This window comes from Aureobasidium pullulans, assembly GCF_000721785.1.
Source record: "Aureobasidium pullulans EXF-150 unplaced genomic scaffold scaffold_14, whole genome shotgun sequence".
Classification (NCBI taxonomy): domain Eukaryota; kingdom Fungi; phylum Ascomycota; class Dothideomycetes; order Dothideales; family Saccotheciaceae; genus Aureobasidium; species Aureobasidium pullulans.
In genome coordinates this window covers 167,354-190,889 of record NW_021941034.1, presented here as the reverse complement: position 1 = coordinate 190,889, position 23,536 = coordinate 167,354, and the positions used below count along the sequence as shown (strand labels likewise).

Here is a 23,536-nt window from a genome sequence, read left to right as displayed (position 1 = left end):
CGCTCCCCTGACAAGATTTCACGTCTCAGCGGACACAGAGTGTGCAGACAAAAAACATCTTGCATTTCGACAGCCATATCCACTTTCCGCATATTTGATCAAGGGATAACGCTTTACTTCTCTCCACTCCTGGCTAGCTATAGGGGGGTTTTTTTTTCTCCCACGGGCTCATAGCTCCAGATTATATCGCACTATCTTCGACTCCTTACTTTGACTCCCTGGATCAAGTCACAAATATACACAATACCTTGGTCCGCTCCTTGGAATCTTCAACACTAGAACGCACATACATCGACGCCATTGTCGTCCTTACCGTACCTTCCTTATACAAAAAGCAAAAAAGGTCTGCGGAACAGACATCTAGTCCTCCCGGATTCTTCTGCCACATGAAGTGGGAGACTCTGCGTTATCCGAAGAGTATGTTCTGCAGTGTAGAAAAGGTTGTTTATATAGCTGCTAGCATGGTAGGTAAGGAAGGTACTCAGTATCATCTCGCGAATTGCGGAAGGGATGCTCTCTCTTTAGACAATCATGTTGATCTGAAAGCGCTTTTTGCGTTTTGACAGATAGCTTTTGAAACACCTTTCTCACATCTGGGAGGTCGATGTAGTGATGACATGGATGAAAATGATCTCTTCGTCACCATACGTCAACAAAGAGCGAACAACCTACGTCCGTATATTTTTGTCTACCTCAGGAAACAAGACATATATCCTTACGGCCGTGATGTGTTCGAAATTGAAATCCAAAACACAAAGATCTGCAAGGCCTAGATGCAAAAGTAGTCATATGGTCGAGAAAAGTGGATGGAGATGTTGATACATGGTGAAACTCTGATGTAAAAGCATCATGACAAGCATTTACAAATCTCGGTATGAAGGAGAACAGAAGGTTGCCGGATCGTCATTGGGATTTTTTTCGGACAGCGGTGGTGTATTGGTCGTTGACAATTGGCGTTGGAATATCCGAGACATGGCTTTCTGGATGCGTAGATGGCTGGCGGTTTGGGGTCCAAAAGACGATAGATTGGCTTTGAAGATTCAAACGAGAATTGATTGAAGCGGACTCAGATATTACTCGGATGTTTTTGTTTGAAGTACAAGTTTTTATGTTGATCGAGTGAGCTGGTGATGAGAAGTCCGATAGTGATTGTGGAAAAAATACATTATATTTGATTCTATTATCCTGTGCCGTATGCTGTATTCTATGGCCATGATATGCATATTACATTACTTCGTTATTAGATGTCGAGAAATTCTCCGTTCAGCTGCTCGTACATTGAGCAGGGAACTGTCTGTCTGTAATCTTATTAGGACCAACAACACCTGCTTTGAACAGGTTGCCGAGGCCCCAAGCTCCAGGTCCGGTATAACTCCATAGGAACCAACCCATTGAGTACTCCTCGAATATGTCCAATTGGGCCTCCATAAACTTTCTTGTCGCTGCGACCAAGTAGCTGTTCCATTGGGAGGGATCGAGTTGAGCTGAGCACTGGCATCCGGCTGTTGAGCAGGAAGTACCAGCAGTGACATTGCCAGAAGCATCAACGCAAATGTTGGTTTGATCGCTGAACTCGCCAACTAGGACTGGCGTCTGATCAGAGTCGGGGAGGAATTGCGTAGAGGGGTACTGGCACACGGTGTTGATGTGTTGATCCTGGTTCATAGATGAAGTGTCACCACCTTGGTTCTGGTAAAGATGAACATCCAGGACAAAGTTTTCTGCCTCAGCATTGTAATATTGAGCGACGGGTACCCAAGCTTTCGCTCCCAAGAAGGCGTCGTGCATAACCAACTTCAAGTCAGGGTTGGTGATATGACTGCGCATAGCTTTTACTGTGTCGACGGCCCATGTTTGAGCTGATCTGGCGCTGGTTTCATCCCACACGATAGGTTCATTGACCAGTTCGAGGCCCCAGACCACGTCGCTGTAGGAAGAAGTACCGTACTTGGCAGCCATCATCTCGAGAACGGATGTGGAAGCAGCAAGGTTCTCCTGGTTCTCCGCCCAGTCGGCATTACCCCTGTGTCCAGAGTTGTCGAAACCGTTTTGCGAACCTGGCAAGCCGTGCATGCAGATCAACGCTTGAATGTTGTACTTGCGTGCCCATCCCAATGCTTGTTCGAGATATGCATCTGCACCGGAAATGTATGGACTGCCAGTATTGTTGAAGGCCCAGAATCCAATAGGTATGCGGATACTGTGTTTCAGAAACGTTAGCTAAAGATGTCATACAGTTTTTGCCTGGACGGTTAAGGCTGATAAGGGTCGATTGAGTCGAGCCACAACGGTTTCGGAACAAACGTACGTATTGAGTCCCCATGCGGCGATTTGTGCCATGTCTGCTTCGCTGAACCAAGATGCCCAGTGAGATTGCAGTTTGGCTGCTGCACCATCGGTTTGGTCGAATGACCATTGATCAACAGCATCAGTGCCTGCGGTGAGCTCCCAGTTCATCCAGGGTTCAAGGACGAGCCAGCCGCCAATGTTGACACCTCGGAGAGGATCCTCATCACCCTCGCATACGTCGCGTGATTCCAATGTGTTGTCGAATGAGGAGGTGGATGTTGTGATATCGCTGACGGGAAGACCTTGAACCAGCAAGGTTGACGTTGCGATAACAGATAGAAGAGGGAGAAGAGAAAACATTATGATGAGATGAAAGTCACTCTTACAATACTCTCGACAAAAGATGCAAGGCCGGCAAGCTTTCTTTTGTACAGGTACTGTGGAATGTGTGCCCAGCAAGACGTTCAATTGCGATGGCTGGTTGATCTTATACCTTCGTATACAATAGCTGAAGGCGAGTAATTACAGAGCCTACCTTCCACATGGTTTGCTGTTTCGATAGCATCGAGAAAATAAACGGCATACCGTTGGAGGATTTCCCGAAACAGAGGATGTCGTTGGAAATCCAGCCGCACACGTGCAGAAAGCTTGTCGAAACATGTGAATCAGAGCCTGGGGTTCGTCTAAACAGACCGCGCAGGAGAGTTAGTCCGACTCAGCCCTGTGAACATGGAACATGAGGGTGTTGTTGAGCAACGCTCGCATAGGAAGAACTCCAGTCATCCGAGACCTTTCTGCCGGCTGGTAGTGTGATGACGATGGCAATCTCGTGACAGAGAGAGTCGTCGTATGCATTTTGGAATAGCGGACATGTCCGTCGACAATCGTGCCTATCGTGATGGTGTATGCAGCAGACAGCGGTTCATGTATTATTGAGGAGCTGAAAGATCGCCCCGAAATTTGATGTTCGTGTTGTTGTGGTCACTTGTTGCCCACGGTTGTTGAGAATCTCTCTATTAAGGGCCAACTCCAGAAGTACGGAAGGGCCCCCCCTCTGCGCAACTGCCGGGCCGTGAATTCGATTCGGCCCGTGCACCAAATTTTCGACAAGACACCGCCCACAGCCAATCCCAGTCACGAGGCGAGTCCATACAGTATCAATTCACTTCCTGAATGGCTTCATTGTTCAGAGCCGCAAGACCCTTTGGAATAATCTCAAGGATAATCACACCTGTCCGCTTCGGAGTTGTATCATCATCATCAAATCAGACCGCATCCTTCTCTTCAACCATGGCAGCCAAGGCAAACGACCACTACCTGACTCTTTCCTGCCCGGACAAGCCTGGTATCGTGCACGCTGTTACTGGACTTCTGGCCAAGCATGAATTGAACATTCTTGACTTGCAACAATTCTCAGACCCTACTTCGGAGAAGTTCTTCATGCGTGTCCACTTCGGCCATGCCGACAACACCGAACACTTGAAGCCTTCTCTCACCGAGTTGGCTGAGCAAATGAAGATGGACTACAACATCCGTCCTGTTTCTGCTAAGCCTCGTGTTTTGATCATGGTCTCCAAGATTGGTCACTGCCTCAACGACTTGTTGTTCCGTCAAAAGAACAAGCAATTGCAAGTCGAGATCCCTCTGATCGTCTCTAACCACCCTGACTTTGCACCTCTGGCTAAGAACTATGACATTCCTTTCCACCATCTTCCCGTCAACAAGGAAACCAAGTTGGAGCAGGAGAAGCAGATTCTGGATCTTGTCAGGGAGAACAACATCGACCTCATTGTCCTGGCCCGCTACATGCAAGTTTTGACCCCCGGGCTTTGCGAAGCCATGTCTGGAAAAATCATCAACATCCACCACAGTTTCTTGCCTTCCTTCAAGGGTGCCAAGCCTTACCATCAGGCCTACGAGCGTGGTGTCAAGATCACCGGTGCTACCGCTCACTTCGTCACTGCCGACCTTGACGAGGGCCCGATCATTGAGCAGAGAATTGCTCGTGTCAACCACGCCATGTCTCCCAAGGACTTGGTCGAGGAGGGTGCCAACGTCGAAGCTCAGGTTCTGGCTGCTGCCGTCAAGTGGTGGTCAGAGGAGAAGGTCTTCCTTAACGGTACCAAGACTGTTGTTTTCAACTAGACAAGAAATTTTGTCCATGTATGACTAGTTGAATTTTGGATGATCAAGGCGTCTTCATGGTTATAGAGAAAACTGGGATGGCAATATAGGGATATGCTGGATGGTGATTTTCGCAATATACATGGCGGTATGATTTTCGAAAAGTACAGTAAAGTCCAACATTTTCCATGGCATATCACCTTTCAGCAGTCAAGTCGCGAGACGGCCAATCGCGACTTCCGACACCATGCTCATCATTGATGGATGCGGATGCAAACAGAAGGAAGGGGCTCCTTGGGTGGTCATAGCTCCTTCCTTCGCTCTGGTGGTGATGTCAAGGCAAACAGGCAACCCCGCGTTGGCTTCGTTTTTCCTCTTTCTCAAAAAAATCCATCGATCAGAACAACTCCACTGTCAATTCACTCAAACACAAATTCAATCCCAAATCTAATCACCTTCAACATGTCTGGCGCTATCCCCACCTCCACCTCGGTTACCGAGTCGGCCGTCATCAACGGTGTGTTATCGCTAACATGATTGCATTGTCGCAAGATGCAATGGCTGACATGCGATTGACCAGCCCCTCTCTCCCACGTCTGGCACTTCATCAAGCTCCAGGACTTCAACAAGTTCTGGTCCGCTCTTGACAAGGCCGAGTACTCCAAGGGTACCTCTGAGGAGACCGACATTGTCAAGTGGCAGTTCAAGGACGGCACCGTGATTGAGGTCAAGCAGGAGGAGCACTCTTCCCTCAACCACTACATCACCTACTCTGTCATCACCGCCAACCCCGCCCTCAGCTACACCTCTGTTGTCAGCACCATCCGCTGCTTCGCCGTCACCTCTGGCGAGAACGAGAACAGCACTTTCGTCCAGTGGACCGGCAACTTCTCCTCTGACGCTGATGCCGGTATGTCTTGTTTCCTCTAATCTATCAGATCAGCCACTAACATGACTCCCCAGGTGTCATCGAGGACGCCAAGTTCAAGCGCCGTGAGGCTCTCGCCGACCTCGCCAAGGCCGCCAAGAAGATGTAAAGGAAGAGAATAGAGTCTACAAGCTATTCGTTTGAGGAGAAGAAGAGAAGAAGAGAAGAAGACAATATGCATGAATTCCATGATTATCACGAGCATTGAGAGTGGCGGCTGAGTTTGCAAGACGCATCGGTTTCATACCCCCATTGCACGTAGAACAAGAAAGACAAGACAACTTTCACCCACCAACAACCTTTGGCCATACTATTGAACATCAACGATTTCTTAAGCTTAGTATCGACAGTCAGCCATACTGACTGTTTATTCATGACTATCGGGATTTGACCCGGGCTTTGCTCATGGTTCCGGCGGGACTTCCACCACCTGCCTCGGGCAAGCTTGCCCCGCTTGCTCATCATATTTCGAACCTTGTCTAACGTCTGGTCATATATTGACTCACAGTCCTTTCTGTCCCCCGGGAAACACCTGTATAAAAACTGCGATTACCATCACACATTAACCAGATCGTTCAAGATCCTAGGCTACAGCTTCATCGCCTCGAACAACCTTCAGACCACCTTCCAACATGCCCAAGAAACTCAAGCTCGCTGTTTCCCAAAGCAGGACCTTGGACACTCTACAGCAAACCTTGGATGCTCTAGCAGCTACAACTCGCAAAGCAGCAAGTCAAAATGTCGACCTCGTTCTCTTCCCTGAAGCCTATCTAGGCGGCTACCCACGCACCTGCGATTTTGGCGCCTCAGTTGGAGCTCGTGCCCCTCATGGCCGCGATCAGTTTCTCGAATACTTCCACGCCGCTGTTGACCTTGGCGATACACCTCTCGGTGCCGGCGATGACTGGGTCGACCGTAAACTCCCCACTGCCAAAGGACGTGAATACCGTGGCGATGGCACCAGAGAGTTTCTCGAACGCGTGGCTCGCGAGACTGGCGTGTTCATCGTGACTGGACTGGTCGAACGCTGTGGAGGAAGTCTCTACTGCGGTGTCGTTTATGTCTGTCCTCGATACGGATGTATCGGCAAGCGCAGAAAGCTCATGCCTACTGGATCTGAACGCCTGGTGTGGGCCCAAGGACAGGCTTCCTCATTACGTGCCGTCACCACTGAAATCAAAGGTGTACAACTCTGCCTCGCGGCGGCCATTTGCTGGGAGAACTATATGCCGTTGTTGAGATACAGCTTGTACTCACAGAACGTGAATTTGTATCTTGCGCCTACGGCTGACGCGAGAGATACTTGGGAACCATTGATGAGGACCGTGGCATCGGAGAGTAGGGCCTTCGTGCTCAGCGCCAACCAATGCGTTAGAAAGAGTCATTTGCCCGCCTGGATCTCGGTCGGCAAAAAAGTCGAAGAACCCAAAGCTTTGACTAGGACTTCTACATCCTCGACATCCCCTTCCAGACGTAGAAAATCAGTCGTCATGGAAGGAACCCACGAACTTGTTCTTCCCGACCCTTCCGACGACAAGGGTAGTGACAGCAGCGCTATTGCCGAAGACAACTCTGCAGACGAATTCGTCTGTCGTGGTGGTTCTTGCATCATTGGTCCTATGGGTAATGTCCTGGCAGGCAGTCTCTGGGAGGTCGAAGACGGATTCATGGCCGTCGAGGTTGACTTTGAGGACTGCGAGAGGGGAAGACTGGACATTGATGTTGCGGGCTCTTACTCAAGAAACGATGCTTTCCATCTTACTGTTGATGGATTGGATCTCAACCCACCTCCATTCTGAGGAAGAGCTAATATAAAACACAGAGAGATCAAAAGAAAAGCTATTGAAGAGAGTCACAAGTTTATGGAAAATTCAACCACAAATCAGCTGAAGAAGTATCACTCAGCACAATCTGAAATATTATCTCCACACCTAACCAAGCCTCTTCTTTTTTCTTCTCGATGAATCCGGCACGGCACGGCACCCTTTACTCATCCTAAGACCTCCCGAATCGGTATATCCCAAATACATCTCGGAACGCAATCCAACTCTCAAAACATGCCTTCAATCAATATCACCCCCGATTCTCGCGTGACCCAACATTACCATAAATCAAGCTAGGATTACAAGACCGACCACGCGACGAAGAGCGGGTACAAATATCACTTCTCCTATAGCTCCCCTCCTAATCCCTTACGCCAATTTTTCTCTCGAATTATTGCGTTATAGCACGACCGACGTCCAACCCCATCACACGAGAAACGAAGGAGGAGGTGTCGCGGGCGCCGATATCGACCTCGTTCGCCCTCGTACCTCACGGCAGTCTTAAGACAAATATATAATGACAAACAAACACGCCCACTTCCCAGAATAGAAGAGGGCGCTGAGGAACGAAAGTAAGATTGTGCAAAAAGATTGCCACTCGAGTAAAAGAAAAAGGGACGTTGTTTCACCGCCTTGTAAGATACATTGCGAGATGGAATGTGTGAAAGAAGATGTAAAGGAAAGGAAAGGGGTTTGTAGTGAGAGATGCGACTGTTTTTATGATGATGTGATATTATCGAGATCCAAGCTGTAAGAACGTATGTTGGTGTTGGATGTACTAGTTTGCTGGCTGGGTGAGACTCCTAGATGTGCAGACTAGTGGACTGAATGGCTGTGTCAATGCAAGATCGTTTTTTTGGTGTTGATGCGATTGTCCGCTGAGAGCAATCAAGAGTGAGCACTTTCAGTGAATAAACCTCTGATTCAAGAAACCACCTTAGCTTCCTCTAACCGCATTTGCAAACCACACCGATGATGGGAAACCTTCGAACCCAGAATAAAAGAACCGACAACGCTAATGCTTGTTTGCTATGCTATGCTTTTCACCACTACCGTACAAAATCATACACTGTACATATCTTAAGCTCACCTCATCAACCCATACCCACACCTTTCCTCCTCGCCGCCCCAACCGCCCTCAAACACCTCCCCACAGCCTCCAAATCCCCCAACAACGTCACATGCCCCCTCTCACTAGAAACCAACCCACCCCTAGCAACCGAATACCCATCAGGCAGCATGGCAGCTTTAGCAAGCACGACACCATCTCCAGACGCGAACGCCAGATTGTCATATGCAGAGGCATGTTTGATTGCTTCTCTGCTGACCACTTTGGCGCCGTAAACGGTGGGTGTGGTTTTGCCGTAGATGACCGCTGCGGGTGGGTATAAATTCGCTTCCGCGTGGGGTGGGTGGAAGAACAATTCCGTTTTGAATTTTTTGACCGAGGCGAGGATGCGGGTGAGATAGGCGATGGCTGCTTCTCTGGGGATGGTTACGGTGGTGGCGATGGAGGTGTTTGGATCGTTGCTTGCATCCCCTGATGCCATAGTCTTCGACCCAGTGGAGCCATCCATTTGAGGGGAAAGGTTGTCGGTCCCGTTGTAGTCGATATTGCCTTTTGCTTCAGCTTTTTCGCTACTGCCGGCGGCGGCGGAGCCGTCCATCTCGGGCGGATTGGCTAGACCGTCGATGGCGTGGGCGGCGGGGTGTTGGATGGCTTGTTTTACGCGATTGCTTACACTGTTCTTGCGACCGGGCACCATGCTGTTCATAACACCTGCCATGCTGTTCATAACACCAGCCAGGCCAGTAGGTTGAGGGGGTTCGTTGAGTGAAGGCAGAGGGCGAGCGATGCAAGGGGACAGACGCCAATCGATCCAGGTTTGTGGGTCGAAGAAATCGACGGGGTATTCCTCCTTGGTTTCTTTGTTGAAGAAACACCGACCATCGAGTGGTAAGAGGGCGAAACTCGTTCGGATCGTAAAGTTGACTTGGGCTGTCAAAACGCGACTACTCAGGAGTACATCGTCGCCGTTACGGAAAGGGCCGAGGATATTGACGCAGGTTCTAGGCACACCAGCATATACCACTCCTGCAAAGAGGTCTGGTCGTTTGTTCACAGCATGTCTTGTGATCAGGCCACCCAACGAATGTGCGATGACTGTGGCACCACGCTTGTCTTTCGGTGTACCGGGTTTGTTGCACTCCAGCTTTTCCAAGAACTGGATGAGTTGCTTGCTGAGGAAGTTTGGATCTAAACGCCAATCATAGCCATAATCATGGACTCGCAACTTGCCACTTTTGGCATTTTCACAGGCACGCATGCGTTTGAACAAACGTCTAGAAATGTCAACGGGGCCAATGTGAGTAAGCATGCCGCCAGGAATGATCTTCTCATGAGCTCTCTCATCGGCATCGGCATCGAGGCCGACTTCCAAATCTACCTTTCTCACGTTCAAGCCAACCTTGATGGGTGCCCATAGTTGCCTGTGGGGCGGCTCCGCAGACCTCAATATAGAGCCACGGTAGCCTCCAAGAATCACCACGTCACCGGTCAGCTCATCTAGTGCTCTCGAGAAGTGTGGATGCTGTTGGGCAGTTTTGCTTGCTTGTGGGCCAGCTGTTGATGCTCTGGGCAATTGACCGTTCGGTCTAGAAGTTGCAGATGGAAGAGCAGAAGAAGATACAGATGGATTTGACGTTTGATTCTTCTTGGAAAAAGAATTGGCGCGATTGAGAGACAGGTCAGACAGGGAGGAGAATGAGGGAAGAAGTGGCAGTCTAATGTTAGTATCCTGCCAGCTATCTCTGATTGCCTTCATTCTGCTGTTGACCTGTGCTTGAACGTGTTCGAAGCGACTATCATCCCCAAGAGACGGAACACGCGACAGAGTGCGGAAGGTGTGTAGGGAAGATTCTGAAGCAGAGCGGCGCAAACTCCTGTGGCTTCTGCCGCTATTGACTCTAGCCATAGGGCTGAGAGTGTTTTCTGGTTGGCCGTTCGCTGTTTTGGAGGTGGCTGGGCGGATGGGCATAAACTGGGGGTTGCCATTGCTCGTAGTGGATTCGTTGGATGGTGGATCCCTCGAGAGGGGCATAGTTTTAGGATGTTGTAACAGACGCTGAGGAGCGGGCTCTTTTGCGGTCGAGGCTGGAGCAGTCGAGGGAGGTTGAGGATTCGAATCAGCAAGGGTGTTACCAATGCTATTGGTTCTGCGAGGGCGCGGAGGCAGGATGTTGGTGGTCGAAGATGAGGACAGAGAAGCGAGCGAGGCAAAGAGAGAGCCACTACGTCTCTCTCGGTTGGTCGGACGGGTCTTGCGCTCGGATTCAGGGGCATGGGCAGTCGTGTGAGTGCTCGAGAAGGGAGAGGTGAAGTTGTGTATGCTAGTCTTGAGCGCATCCCGCCATCCTTCGACCATGCCCGCACCTGCTCCTGGTGGACTCCCCGAGGAGGCTCGTCGACGGAAACCGTCCTTCAGCACAGAACGACTCTCATCCGTCCTCTTGAACTTCTTAGGTCCAGCGCGCCATGGTGAAGGTAGACGCACCGTCGTCTCCCCTGTTGTTGTCGCCGGTGCTCTGTGTTCTGTTGTTGGTCTCTCCTGTATCACTTGCCTTTCCCGCGTGACTGGTCTGGGTAAACGTTCTTGCTCGAGAGCTGGTGGGGTGGGCGCTTTGTCGTCATCTTCGTCGAGGTCTACGTCGTCTTGGATCTGAGGACCGCCAAAGAAGCCTCCCTGCTCGTCAATGGCTGCGTGCTTCTCTGCTGCTGGTGTCTGCGGCAATATCAGGCGTGTTTGCGCTCGTCCAAGACTGACTCCGACAAGGGATTGTGCTTCGGCGGGTGCAATGGCTCGAATCTCGGGACCTTCATCTTCTGACGACGTCGCATTGTCATTGATGAGGTTGTTGTAGTGTATGTCGGCTAGTGCTCGTGGCCGGCGTTCGGGACTCTGTTGAATGCTCGACATGGTGCTTCATATATACATTGGTCGCTTCGGGCTGGTATAGGACAATGGAAGGACTGACGAATAGGATGACGGCAGCAATGGTAGGCAATGAATGGTAGGAAGGAGTGGATATCTAAGGATGGATTGAGAAAGAGAACGTGAGGCTCAGGTCAGCCTCTGCTCGCTTGGATCGGCCTTCTATTAGCTACAACAGTCAGCCTGATCAGCTCCATGGTGCGCCTCGATGACCTGTGAGAGAAGAGCCCCATCTGACCCATCGCTGAACTTCCGACCGAACCGGCCGGATGCCATCACAGAAACGTCCGAGAGCGTTGTGAAAGTCTGTTCGTCGTGGCGGAGTAGAAGCCTTGGCAATGGAATCACCGACTGATGAATATCATATTTGTAAATGTGCATACCAAACATGCTGATCAGGTGTCGTGTTAGCTTCAATAGGAGATTGTTCAATAATCATAGTCTGCATACCGCCTATCATACGACTCGTCAATGGCCGTTGCGCCCCATCTAAAGTCGTAAGGAATACGCCGTCGAGTTTCAAGATACGCCGACGCCAATACGATCCAAATACGCTCTTTCTTCGATCAAATTTTGCCCTTAGGCCATTACAAACTCATCAACAATGTCACTATACTATGAAGCCTCCGACATACTAGCCAATGCAGAGGCGAAAGGCGGATCATTGAAGAATCGGATCTTCGGCAAGAAAGACCTGAAAAGCTCACCTGGCGCTATTTTCGCTTTGGTAGCAGAAACCACGAAATGGAGTTCTGTATTGAAAGAGGTCATCGAGAAGAGTGATATTCTGAAACTCGAGAAAAAGGTAGGGTTGGCTTGCAACTCTTTGTGCCTTGCTCTGTGTCTGGACCGCTCCGCTTCTGACAGCAGACAAGAACAGAGAACTTCTTTCTTGTGATATACCTTGACAATCAGATGTTGACATCTTTCTAGTTGACACCGACTCTTGCATTGCTTCTAGCTCATGATCTCATTCTAGCTAAGAAGGGAGTCGCTGCTCCCAAATCGCACCCTCTAAATCTTGCCATCTCCCGTCACAAGGCAAGACTCGGTGCTGAATTCACCAAGTGTCGAATCAAGGGGAGATTTGCTACACTAGATGCATTCAGAACCCATATCAATGCCGCCGCTGCAGACGAGAGTGCCGAGGCTGCTGCCAATGGTACCAAAGCATTCCATCCGAGATGGGTTCGTGTCAATGCTGTGCGTACGTCCCTAGCAAAGGCAAAAAGCACTTTCTTCGCCGATTTCACGACAGTCTCATCACTCAAGGAACTTAGCACTACTCCTCGAGGTATTTACTTCGACGAGCATATCCCCGGTCTTGTCGCAATCCCCCCTGCGATCGATCTCTCCAAACATGCTGCTTACCATGCTGGTGAGATCATATTCCAGGACAAAGCATCATGCTTCCCTGCCTATCTACTGGATCCTCAGCCCAAAGACGGTCAGGTCATAGATGCTTGTGCGGCTCCAGGCAACAAGACCACTCATCTGGCTGCAATCCTATCGTCGCAAAAGTCATACGGCCTGAAGGCTTCAGTTACTGCTTGTGAGCGCAATCCAATCCGAGCGCAGACGCTGGAGAAAATGGTCAAACTGGCTGGTGCTGGAAAGATCATCTCCGTCAAGGCTTCGCAAGACTTCACCAAGTTGGATCCTCGCTCTCAAGAATTTGCCGATGTTGGTGCTCTTCTCCTTGATCCCAGTTGTTCGGGAAGTGGTATCATTGGTCGCGATGATACTGCGGTGTTGCATCTACCATCGCTACCTTCAACTGCTCCAGCAGCTCCGAGCAAGAAACGTAAGAGAAAGGCTACTGCAGTTGTCGAAGTGCCAGTCGTTGCTGAGACCAACGATGAACTCAGCGAAGAAACCCCACAAGCAGTCGAGGACGATGCGGAAAAGCTGAAGACGAGATTGAACAACCTTGCTGGATTCCAGCTCAAGATCGTGCTTCATGCTTTCGCCTTCCCAGCTGCGACCAAAGTCACCTACTCCACGTGTTCGATACACGCAGAGGAGAACGAGAACGTAGTTGTCAGGGCTCTGTCCTCAAAGATTGCCAGAGAGCGCGGCTGGAAGATTATGAGGCGCGAAGATCAGGTTGAGGGTATGAAGAAGTGGAGCAGAAGAGGCGACCCGGAAGCTTCAAGAGAGGCTCTCAAAGGTCATGCAGGCCTCGAGGACGCGACTGTTCTCGCGGACGCGTGTATCAGATGCGAAAGAGGCACTGATGAGGGTACCATGGGCTTCTTCGTTGCCGGGTTCGTCAGAGATCCTGACGCGGTCATCACAGAAGCAGCTACAGAGGCTGTCGGAGTCGAAGACGAAGACGAAGAAGAAGAGGATGAGGAATGGGGTGGTTTCGACGACTGAATCGTGAGTCGTTAGGTGGCGCATGCGACGTTTGCATCGTCTACTCTGCATCGAATACTGCAGACTGCTTCACAGCTCCCAACAGGCTTGTCGGGTTAGTAACACACACGCCACGCGACCCTCGACCGGATGCCACAAACGATCAACACGGTATGGAAATATATTCAATACACTCCTCACTCTCCGTTCAAGACTCTGGTCGAATAGTAGCAGAAGCATATCATGAGAGTCAAGGATAGAAGAAAAGGATCACCGCTACCATCGAGGATACAAAAGAAAAGAACAAAACTTCATCCAAAAGAGAAAAGAAAGGCAACACAAAAAGAAAAGCACCATGGGAAGGAATCGAACCCCCGACCTCCTCGAATCTAGACTGACACGGCGTTGAGTAACAACGAATGACTGCGCACGTGTTAAGACCACGGGTGTGTTAAACCACTACACTACCACGGCTATTTTGCTTATTAAAAGGATCCTAAGATATGTCGTATATAAAGGTTGCGTAGGGATGTCCGGAAAGAGAGGGAGAGCTGGTGGTTTGAGTTAGTTCTGACGCTTCAGCTTCATGTGACCAAGTATGACCAATAGCCGATGAGAGCATCTAAGCCTCGGACTCAGGAGTCCAGTGAACAGGCTAGCTGCGGACGACGACCATGTCGTCTTTCGTGTAGTGGGGCGGTGTGTCAGTTCACTGGAAGTCTGAGTCAGAGTTGTATGCAAATGCATTTCGATGATTAGAGGTTGGTCAGTATGTATCCCAATATGTAAGTGTATGTGTAAGTGTATGTGTACATCGAACGCCGACATGTTATGCTCGGTGGACGGGCCTAGAACTCAATACTCGCGGCTCTCGCCAATATTGCAGACGTCAAACACGCCAGTCTCGGGAAGGCTTTTCCAGGCCATTGCCTTTTTGAGTAGCTTCGGAGGCTCAAGGACTTCCTCTTCTGTCAATACCCATGTGCCTGGTATTCGTTAGTGAACACATCTTCGAAGGTCGATGTATAAGTCCTTACCCCAGTGGATTCCAAGCGCCTTCTTACATTGCGTATCAATAAAGATGTTAACACTGTCGAAAGGATTGGCGTGCATAGGAGACATGATGAAACGAGGGTCGTATGCGCCGATAGGGATCAACCCGAGATCGAATGGACCCCTGAGCTCACCAATCTCCTTGAAAGCAGGACATGTTGGGTAGTTGTGCTTCTCGTCGTAGTCGTTCTCCTCTTCGGGAAGGTCAGGGACAGAGCGGTAGCCAGTATCTCCTCCAAACCAGATCTTCTTGCCGCCGCTCTCAATGCTCCATGAGCCCCATAGGGTGTGTGACTTGTCGAATGGAGTACGAGCACTTGTATGTTGGCAAGGGAGGCAGCCGATGACAGCCTTGATGTCCTCGGCACCTCCAGCGTTCACAGTCGACCCGGTCTCGGTGTGTGTGGTTTCCGCATCTTGCTTCTTCGCAGACAGAGTGAAGTCCCTCGACTCCCACCAGTCCAACTCGGTCATGTTCTCGATGCCGCATTTCGAGAACCATGGCTTATTTCCCAACGGAGCCCAGAAGTGGGCATCCGGGTGCTTTTCTTTGATCTTGAGGATGGTAGGGTATGAAAGATGATCGTAATGACTGTGTGAAATGACGACGGCGTCTATTATGGGAATGTCGGCCACGTCGACAGGAGCGGGAGTATATCTCTTCGGGCCCATGAAGCTCAAGGGACTGCATCTCGGCTCAAAGACAGGATCGAAGAGAACTCTTAAGCCACTAGGGAACTCGACGTAGTAGCAGGCGTGTCCTAGCCATGTTGCTCGTAACGTCTTGGTCTCGCGTGTGGGTAGGAAGTCGGGTTTCTGAACTGGGACGGTGGGTGGGGTCGTATCGGGCGTGTTCTGCTTGCCCGAGAGCTTTCGCCTGAGTCGCAATGGTCAGCAATGGGATTTGCGATGGTGAATTGGACAACGGATGTGTGTACCAGATCAAAGCCGAGATAATTTGTGGAGCAGTTCTGTCGACATAAGAGTCCCAAGGGTTGATGAAGCCCTTTCCATTCTTGTTATGATGGCGCAATTCCTTGGTGTTCTTTGGCACGGCACCGGTTGCTCGCGAAGAGGACGAGACGGTTGCGTACAGAGCGGACGAGGTTGAAGCCGACGACATTGTGGTCGAGGTCGAGAAGTTTTGCTGATGCTTGACGACGTTGGTGGCTGTTGCAATTGAACGATTGCACAAACGCGAAGTGGAAAGCATCACGCCGTCAGCGAGGCCTGCCCCTGCCTCAATATATAATGGTCATTCAATAATTCCACTCGACCAAATGCGAGGAATTGCACCGGCGGTCGCTTCATGCTTCCGCGCCGTTGCGAAAGCATGCGGATTTTGTCCATCTTTCACTACTTATCTCCGATGTAGCTCGGGCCCTTTAGGCACCTCAATTGACTCTGATATGGCTGGTCGATACTACCTGGTGGCCTCGAAATGTAGATGTGAATGTTCGTAGGATCTGATCTTCAGAACAAGACATTGATCGGCCATCGACGACCTGATCAAAGGTCAGCAACTTGGCGGTCTTCCTCGAGACATGTGAAAAGCGGAGTGATCGTCGGGCGCGTGTAACCGCCGCGATGCAGCTCCGCGTCTATCAATCCGTCCTTCTTCCCTTCCTCCCCAACATCTCATGTCTTTGCTATAAGATATAGAATAGCGCCGCGTATTCTTTTGTTCCGTCTTGCTGGACTAGGGGAATATATCGTCGGCCAGCATGGCGCCACAGTGCCAGGCATTATACGTGTCGGATGAACGGCGATGCAGCGAGGAAGCTACCAACGTTAATGGCTTGTTCTGTTCTTTCCATGCTAGGCAAGTCTACAGTAAGCATCGAACGGACTTTGTACGTGACAACACACCAGTTGACATGTCCAGGTTTGTATAAGGGTTACAAGCGTAGAGGTGCCCAGTTGGACGCTTTGCAGAAGGACCCTCCGGACTACCTTGTCGACCGCCCTATACATAAAATCTCCTTTGACGACATAGATGATGAGGAAACTCTCAAGACGCTCCACGCCTTCCTGTTCAAACAAAACGGTCTTCTCGATCGCTGTATCCGTGCCAGAAAGCTCCACCACTCGCGCTTCTACGCTCTCGAGCTCGACTATGGCCACCAACACTATCTGGACCATCTGATTAGCGAGAAGCACAACACCAGTCGCGCTCTGGAGAAGCTTGAGAGACGAACCGCCGAGGTCTTGTACAGGCAGCAACAGTGGTTCGGCTGGGTCCGCAATCTTGAGGACGACGAAGAGAAGGAACGGGATGCCGAGAAGAAGAAGATCAAGCAAGAGGCCGCATTGTTCAAGCGTCACTGGAAAGACGTCTCTGCTCGTCTGGACAAGTTGAGACAGAAAGAGAACGAAAAGAGACAAGCCGAATACCTTGAGAAGGTTTGGGAAGAGAGAAACAGATTCGAGGAGGAACTCACCGCCGAAGGAGAAGGTGGCGAGGAATGGGACCCTATCGAGGACCTTGTCGAGGACGAACGCGAAAATTACGTCGATCTCATTCGTCGCTTCTTGTGGCTCGCAGAACCCATCACCCTAGCATCGGACGAGCCAAGGTCCCCGAAAGCCGCCGCGGCAGACGCGTCGACTCCGAAGAAGGAGAACGCGAACCCTGCCGACGTGCAGTCTCCGTCGAAGGAGGCGTCAAATTCTCAGGCACTCGTGGAGACCAACAAGTCCAAGAACGCAAAGAAGAAAGCACGACAAAAGGCAAAGGCTCTAGAAGTTCAAGAAGCTAGCAAGGCCAAGCCTGGTGAGGTCCACATCGAAACACCTGATGAAGTTCGCATCCGGCTGCGTGAAGGCTCAACCATGTGTGGTGTCTTGCAGACTTTCGATCCTGAGGATCCATCAAAGACCGAGATCGTCACGGACAAGACTTTTCCTCTTGCTGACGATGAGATCGAGTCTTTGATGCAGCAGATTCCTGACATCAAGCAGTTGTTGTTCTGTCGATTGCTGCTTGGCTATGCGACTTTGCTACCAGCAGCACTGCGAGCTGAGAACGTGGAAGAGTTCCTGGCTGATTCATCCGTGACCAACGCAGAGCTGAGAGACTTGTGTTTGAAGATGGAACAACCTGGACTGCAACAACTACGTGATGCATGTGCTGATCTTGGTCGTGAAGACAACGAGCCTGATGAAGACGAAAGTGTCCCTTCTGCCAGCGCGGAAGCACCCGCTGGACGTACCAAGTTCACATCGAGACCCATGTTCCCAGTCAAGAATGTGAAGACCAAGCGTGAGAAGGAAATCAAGGAGAAGAGAGAGAAAACTATGCAAGACAACCAAGACAGAACCACTTTTGTTGACTTCGGCGACGTTGATGATCAGCAACAATACCGTATCAAGAAGATTCGTGTCAAGGTTTGTGGCAGATTCATCTACAACTATCGTAAGTCCTGCAATATGCATATACATCTGCCATGCAACTCTGACACGATTTACAGCTAGCGAAAAGGCAATGTCCAGAGGTGGATGGCTGCAGTTTTCAGTCATCGCGAAAGACTGTTCGCTCTTCCAGGCAGTGAGCCTAGCCCGAAGTTGGGACGAGTTCTTCGAGCTCAACATTCTGACTTGTAATCACTACTTCCCGGCTGCGCAGTGGGCATCATGGATCAGGAGCATCACTCATGAGCAGCTTCTTCAAGTCGGGTTTATACCATACTTCCAGATGGACAAAGCAGCACACATGACTTCTCACCATCAGACTGGATCTCGTGCCCATGGACAGCGCCGCACTCATCATGCTGTCGAGACTCGAAATTTTGTATGCGCACATATGAAGCGTAACGATCCAGTCACCAGACGCTGGATTCAGTACGCTGTTATGGAGTCCTACAAGATGGCAATCATGGTTCGTGACGGTCGAACTGGTAATGTCATTGTCGAACCACCTCAAGAGCATAAGTGGCTCATTCGAACCAAGTCTGGTGTTGGAAGAGCAAGTCGATCTGAATGGCAAATTGTCAAGGAAATTGACGACAAGTTCTGGGATGAGATCGACCGCTTCCGCGAGTGGCACCTTGGCTTCAAGGATTACTACGACATCGTTGTGTGGGACATTGAGAGTGGCGAGCACTACTCTTCGCTCTACAACTCGATTCAGGAGCTTTTGATCAGAGCCCTCCGTTTCAGAGGTATGTTTGTCAATTTCACCATGCGCACACTGATTCTAACTCTTCTATAGATCCCAAGGACTTCTACAAGCCCGCCGAGCATGTTCTGCGTACTCTCACCCGTGACGAGCATCTTTCTCGTGCAAGAGACCTGCGTCCAGACGAAATGGGCAAGGGCAAAAGTATTTGGGACTGGATTCATAGTGACGGCACCAGAATGAGATACTTCTCCAGAGGCAGTGATGGAAGCCACAGAGAAGAAGCCCCTCCTCAGCTATTGTACAAGCAAGAGGATATGCTGGAAGATCAGGTTCTATTCCCTTGGGACCGTAGTCTATGGACTGACGAAGAGATCCCTGAAACCGCCAGCAAGATAATTGCAGTTGCAAAGAAAGCCGCAGATCTTGCCCCTGCCAATTCAGGCCACGAGTTGATGTTGGCCGATGCTGACGCTGAATCTAACGCTGGTGATGAAGGTGTGCTTGCAAGTCAAACTGGTAAGATGCATAATTTCGAGCACCACGGCTTGGACCTCAACCGCTGGATCAACGATCTCGACACTGACGAAGAGCTGAGCGATACCGAGTATCAGGAAGTCTCAGAAGGTGAGGACGATGGCAGTGACTGGGTATCTGATGAGGAATATGCTGAAGGTGTTATTGAAGAACTCTCTGAAGCTGCCGGCGTGACCATTCGAGGCCGCTGGGTCGACGATCACAACGAGAAGGAGCCGAGATGGCAAGATATGGTTATGGCACTGGAACTCTGGGAAGATCCATCGCTCTCCAACCTCCGCGAGAATAAGGCTGTTGGCTACCGTGCACCCAGACAACTGCCCACTATCATGACCTCTAGAGGAGAGATTGAAGACATGAAGGAAGAGTGGGAGCTCTTCATCGATCGAACCAGAGCTAGCAGTTTCAAAGAAGCGTGGCACAAAGCCGATCTCGAACCTGGAGCTCAAGAGAAATACGCCGAAACTCAAAAGATCATGAAGGCGTACGTCGACTTCTTCGCCAAAGGAACTAAGGGTCCTTGGGCACCAGGAATGCTCGAGCGTCAATTCATGCTTATGATGCTCCTTGAGGTTGATCCGGATGTGCACCGAAGAGTCAAACGCGACATGACCTTCGCCAACGCCATGATCACCTGTTTCTTCCAGAGAGATAGTCCCTTCTTCAGCTCTGAGGAGGGCATGCTATGGAAAGACTCTGCCCTCTTCGACCAGGCAGAACGTGCGAAGCATATCCCTGACGTCCGCTCCTCGCACTCTAACCGCACCCGATCTGCCTCCCAGTGGGAAGATTGGGACAAGATTCGTAATGATGTGATGAAGTCTGGCCATGGCGCGCTTCTCTGGGCATCCGACAAGTACCCTCAAGATTGGAAATACATAACACGACCTACCATCGCGCACCTGTACCGTCACGGACTACTAGCACCCCGCTACAAGCCAGAATACTCCGGCTGCGCCGTCGTCCTCGAAGAACCCGCTCGACCAGCAAAACCCGAGCTGTACTTCGACTTCCGCGAAGACGCACAAGAAATGAAACCGCGTCAACCCATGCAAGATCCCCTCAAAGTAGCCCCCCTCCTCGACTCAGCACGCGACTACGCAGCCAAAAACCCCGACGCCTATTTCTCCATCCTCCGCATCTGGTCCGCCCCCCACTTCTGGCCCCTGATGCTAGGCTACGACAACCGCGACGGCACCTCCTTCGCCGACGACATCGGCCGCACCTGGGAATGGAAATTCGTGCCCAAAGACATGCCCTTCAGCGAATGGAGCATCCACCACGCTCTGCGCCTCCGTCTAAACGAATACGAAAAGAAAATCGAAGGCAAGGTTTTTTTGAAGGGGGATAAAGTGCTCGTGGTGGGTAAGAATCGGGAAATGTGTAGGAATTATTCGACGATTGCGTATTTTGCGGTTACGACCAGGCCTTGGAGGTTGGAGGTTGATGTGTGGAAGAGTTTTTTCGGTGTCAAGTTGGACTTTTTGGAGGGGTTGGATGGGAGGTGGTGGGAGTAGTGTTTCTCATCTCTATATCCTCCCGGTACAACAGTCTTCTTCCTGTCATGTTTCTTGCACGCAATGGTGCTGTGAATGTGGTTGTCGAAAGGCAAGCGGTGTTAGTATGAGGATTCATCGGATGGCCTGTCAGGGGGAGAGTTATCTTGAATTCTTCGTCAAATGTCACGCTCGTTTGTGACAGTCATAGGACAAATGCTTGTTTTTGGGGGGGTTGCATAAATACAGGTAAAACGTCAATCGTAACTTCCTCATTCCTCGTTGCTGCTTTCTCCAACTCTCCTCTCTCGAACGTTCACCTTTTTTCCATCGTCACCAGGAATCCATCTACTGCATCTTCTTGACCTCCTGAGGCGGGGCGGCTCTGTCAATCAACCCCGCACCAATCTGAGCGGTCTCATGCCAATTCCTCTGGCGAGCCCAGAATCTGTCCTCCAACCTCGAGCTCCTCAAACTACTTTGTCTAGCCTCTTCCTCGAGACTCTCTCTAGTAATCTTTTCGCCAAACTTGCCGACTTGAGGAAGCTGCTTGCTCTTCTCCAAAGATTCGGAGAAATATTGTTGGCGGGTGAAGTAGCGATCACGGCGTTCCTTTTGACGTCCCGGAGAGTCGATCTTGGAAATGCCGATTTGGACGGCCCAGCGGACGAGGAGGAAGGCGTGTTCGGCGAAGAAGATTGTGAGGAGGAGGGCCCAGCCACGGATGTCTTTGGGAGTGCCGTCAGGGCCGAGACCATCGTTGCTGAAGAGGTAGACGAGGGCAGCAGTGGTGATACTGCCGAGCCAGGAGAGGAAAGATAGGGAGTCCAACCAAGGACCAATAGTGTCGGCGCGTTCGGGGGTGGGACGTTGCATCTCGATGCAGATCTTGACGGCGTCGGCGCGGAGTTCGAGCCAGTTGTTTGCGAGGAAGGAGACGGCAGTCAGAGGCCAGACTGTGCTGAAGAGTGCGAGGTAGCCGAATTGGATGACCATCTCGCGCAGATCGGAGGTGACATCGTAGACATCGAGCTCAGCTTCACGACGAACGCGGGTCAGGAAAGCGGCCTCATCGGGCTGGTCGCTCTCGGTGGGAGAAGGAGTAGCACCACCCTTCTTCGATGCACGCTCACTCTGCATCTCCTTGTACTTGCTGAAGCCTTGGCGCTTGAGGTAAGGTACAATGACCTCCATGCCGAGGTTGACGATTTGAGCAGTGACGGTGAAGTAGATGATTTGCTTGCGTAGACGATCAGGGTTGATGACAAAAGAGCCAACCTTGGGTGCCTGCAGCTGCTTCTCGTTTTCGGCAAATGGTCTCGCGGTCAGACTGAAGACATCAAGGTAAGGGACAACAACAGCGCCGAAAGGAACGTAGACGAAGGCAGTCAGGAAAACGGGCAGGTATGAGGTGATGAAGTTCAGGACGAAGATCTTCTGGGTCATGGCGTATTTGAAGGCATCATCAGTCTCGTAGTTCTCAAACTTGGTCAGGCGTTCGGCAAAAGTGGTGAGAATGCCGTTCAAGACAGGCATGACAGTGGTCAAGATGATAGTAGGGAGGAAGACCTGTATAGTTAGCACGATACTTGAAACTCCTGGCACGAATCACTCACCAGAACAGACTTAAGGGGGCCATTGTAGATCTCTGAGATGAAGATCTCGATACCAAAGCAAGTAGCGATCAAGCTACCGAGAACAGTGGCTGCAGCAATAGCAAAAGGGACCTGGAGAAGCTGACGTTGGAGACGCTTGGTGGCAGGGAAGACCAGCATCTTCTCTCCAGTAACAGGATCCGTGCCCTCCTTCTCGTGCTCAAAGTGTCTACGCTTGGTCTGAATCTTGGAGACTCCACGGACACCCCATCTCACACCAAGGTCGACTTCTTGATGCTTCCAGTATTCAACGAAGATGACACACCACAAACTGCTGACAATGGCATAAATGGGCGAGAATCTGCCTAGGAGAAGCCAGGCAGTCGCGCCGAAAGCGGCGGGGAAGACGAGGAAGGTGAAATAAGACTGGGTAAAGGCAAAGTAGAATGCGATCTTCTCGCCCAGTCTGTTCCTGATCTCGTCAAGATCCTCGGGCTCCAAAAGGTATTTCTTGGTCCATCTCGTAATCCACTCCTTGTTGTAGGTATGGTCGTGCAGGGCGAAGATGGACTCGACATTTTTCCACTCTCCATCCTTGGGAGTAATGCCAGCTCCACCTTCTTCTTCGGGGTTGGTGATCATGCGGTAGATGATACGGTAGCGTTCGGCCTCGTGAAGGGGTTCGTCTTCGATGGCCTTTTGGGTCTCCTTGGATGGTGCGGCTGCTCTGACCCCATGGATCCAGTCCTTGACTCTTGAGCGGTACACTTCGGCATTGACATGCTCCTCGCTGGCAACCTTGACGAAGATCAACAGAGAGTGGTTGTCACCATTGCGAACTTCGGTAGCCAGTCCGACTTTAGCGAGTCTTTCGACGAGTTCAGCAAACTTCTTTCCAGCTTCACCCTTGCCTATAACGCGGTGATCAGTACCAGTACCGACATTGAGGCCGTATTCACATACTCGTGGTTGCGAAGCGGAAGACAATGACATAGTCAGTCTCCATGTTTGTCGCGAGACCCTTCTTGTTGTCCTTGAACTCAGGAGACAACGGAGCGGACGGAGAGGACACCATGTTGATCAAGTGCTGTCTGTTACAGCAAGTGAGAGCAGGTTGTTGATTCAAAAGGAGAGATAAGGCAGGGAAGCTCTCGAAAGCAGTCTGTCGAGGAGCTGTGCTTTCGAAACTTGATCCAGAGCTCCCAGAAGTCGCGTCCTCATACG

General features: G+C 50.8%; 9 protein-coding genes across 9 annotated transcripts; 5 read left to right on the top strand and 4 right to left on the bottom strand.

The window, feature by feature from the left end:
- Positions 1-1,187: 1,187 nt before the first annotated feature.
- M438DRAFT_300478 (glycoside hydrolase) lies at positions 1,188-2,616 on the bottom strand. Its single transcript, XM_029902070.1, has 2 exons — positions 2,309-2,616; positions 1,188-2,200 (listed from the first exon to the last, which is right to left on the bottom strand). The coding sequence occupies exons 1-2, from the start codon at positions 2,455-2,457 to the stop codon at positions 1,264-1,266; spliced, it is 1,086 nt and encodes a 361-aa protein (XP_029758630.1). The 5' UTR covers positions 2,458-2,616; the 3' UTR covers positions 1,188-1,263.
- Positions 2,617-3,491: 875 nt separating this feature from the next.
- M438DRAFT_347220 (formyltetrahydrofolate deformylase-like protein) lies at positions 3,492-4,896 on the top strand. The gene has a single exon (XM_029905851.1). It carries the CDS (start codon positions 3,580-3,582, stop codon positions 4,432-4,434), a length of 855 nt encoding a protein of 284 aa, XP_029758629.1. The 5' UTR covers positions 3,492-3,579; the 3' UTR covers positions 4,435-4,896.
- On the top strand, positions 4,796-5,611 carry M438DRAFT_347219 (Bet v1-like protein). The gene is made up of 3 exons (XM_029905850.1): positions 4,796-4,930; positions 4,994-5,323; positions 5,377-5,611. Exons 1-3 carry the CDS (start codon positions 4,876-4,878, stop codon positions 5,448-5,450), a joined length of 459 nt encoding a protein of 152 aa, XP_029758628.1. The 5' UTR covers positions 4,796-4,875; the 3' UTR covers positions 5,451-5,611.
- A 362-nt stretch (positions 5,612-5,973) lies between these two features.
- On the top strand, positions 5,974-7,264 carry M438DRAFT_300470 (hydrolase; the record flags this gene model as incomplete). The annotated part of the gene is made up of 2 exons (XM_029902069.1): positions 5,974-6,744; positions 6,880-7,264. 2 exons carry the CDS (start codon positions 5,974-5,976, stop codon positions 7,138-7,140), a joined length of 1,032 nt encoding a protein of 343 aa, XP_029758627.1. The 3' UTR covers positions 7,141-7,264.
- A 680-nt stretch (positions 7,265-7,944) lies between these two features.
- On the bottom strand, positions 7,945-11,396 carry M438DRAFT_347218 (uncharacterized protein). The gene has a single exon (XM_029905849.1). It carries the CDS (start codon positions 11,139-11,141, stop codon positions 8,259-8,261), a length of 2,883 nt encoding a protein of 960 aa, XP_029758626.1. The 5' UTR covers positions 11,142-11,396; the 3' UTR covers positions 7,945-8,258.
- Positions 11,397-11,760: 364 nt separating this feature from the next.
- On the top strand, positions 11,761-13,535 carry M438DRAFT_356995 (S-adenosyl-L-methionine-dependent methyltransferase; the record flags this gene model as incomplete). Its single annotated transcript, XM_029907138.1, has 2 exons — positions 11,761-11,961; positions 12,090-13,535. The coding sequence occupies 2 exons, from the start codon at positions 11,761-11,763 to the stop codon at positions 13,533-13,535; spliced, it is 1,647 nt and encodes a 548-aa protein (XP_029758625.1).
- Positions 13,536-14,369: 834 nt separating this feature from the next.
- M438DRAFT_336962 (Zn-dependent hydrolase/oxidoreductase) lies at positions 14,370-15,690 on the bottom strand (the record flags this gene model as incomplete). Its single annotated transcript, XM_029903941.1, has 3 exons — positions 14,370-14,500; positions 14,552-15,444; positions 15,506-15,690. The coding sequence occupies 3 exons, from the start codon at positions 15,688-15,690 to the stop codon at positions 14,370-14,372; spliced, it is 1,209 nt and encodes a 402-aa protein (XP_029758624.1).
- A 601-nt stretch (positions 15,691-16,291) lies between these two features.
- M438DRAFT_382251 (uncharacterized protein) lies at positions 16,292-20,961 on the top strand (the record flags this gene model as incomplete). Its single annotated transcript, XM_029908916.1, has 4 exons — positions 16,292-16,400; positions 16,453-17,982; positions 18,038-18,727; positions 18,778-20,961. The coding sequence occupies 4 exons, from the start codon at positions 16,292-16,294 to the stop codon at positions 20,736-20,738; spliced, it is 4,290 nt and encodes a 1,429-aa protein (XP_029758623.1). The 3' UTR covers positions 20,739-20,961.
- Positions 20,962-21,065: 104 nt separating this feature from the next.
- Positions 21,066-23,387, bottom strand: M438DRAFT_356992 (DUF590-domain-containing protein; the record flags this gene model as incomplete). The annotated part of the gene is made up of 3 exons (XM_029907137.1): positions 21,066-22,286; positions 22,334-23,223; positions 23,276-23,387. 3 exons carry the CDS (start codon positions 23,385-23,387, stop codon positions 21,066-21,068), a joined length of 2,223 nt encoding a protein of 740 aa, XP_029758622.1.
- Between the last annotated feature and the right edge of the window lie 149 nt (positions 23,388-23,536).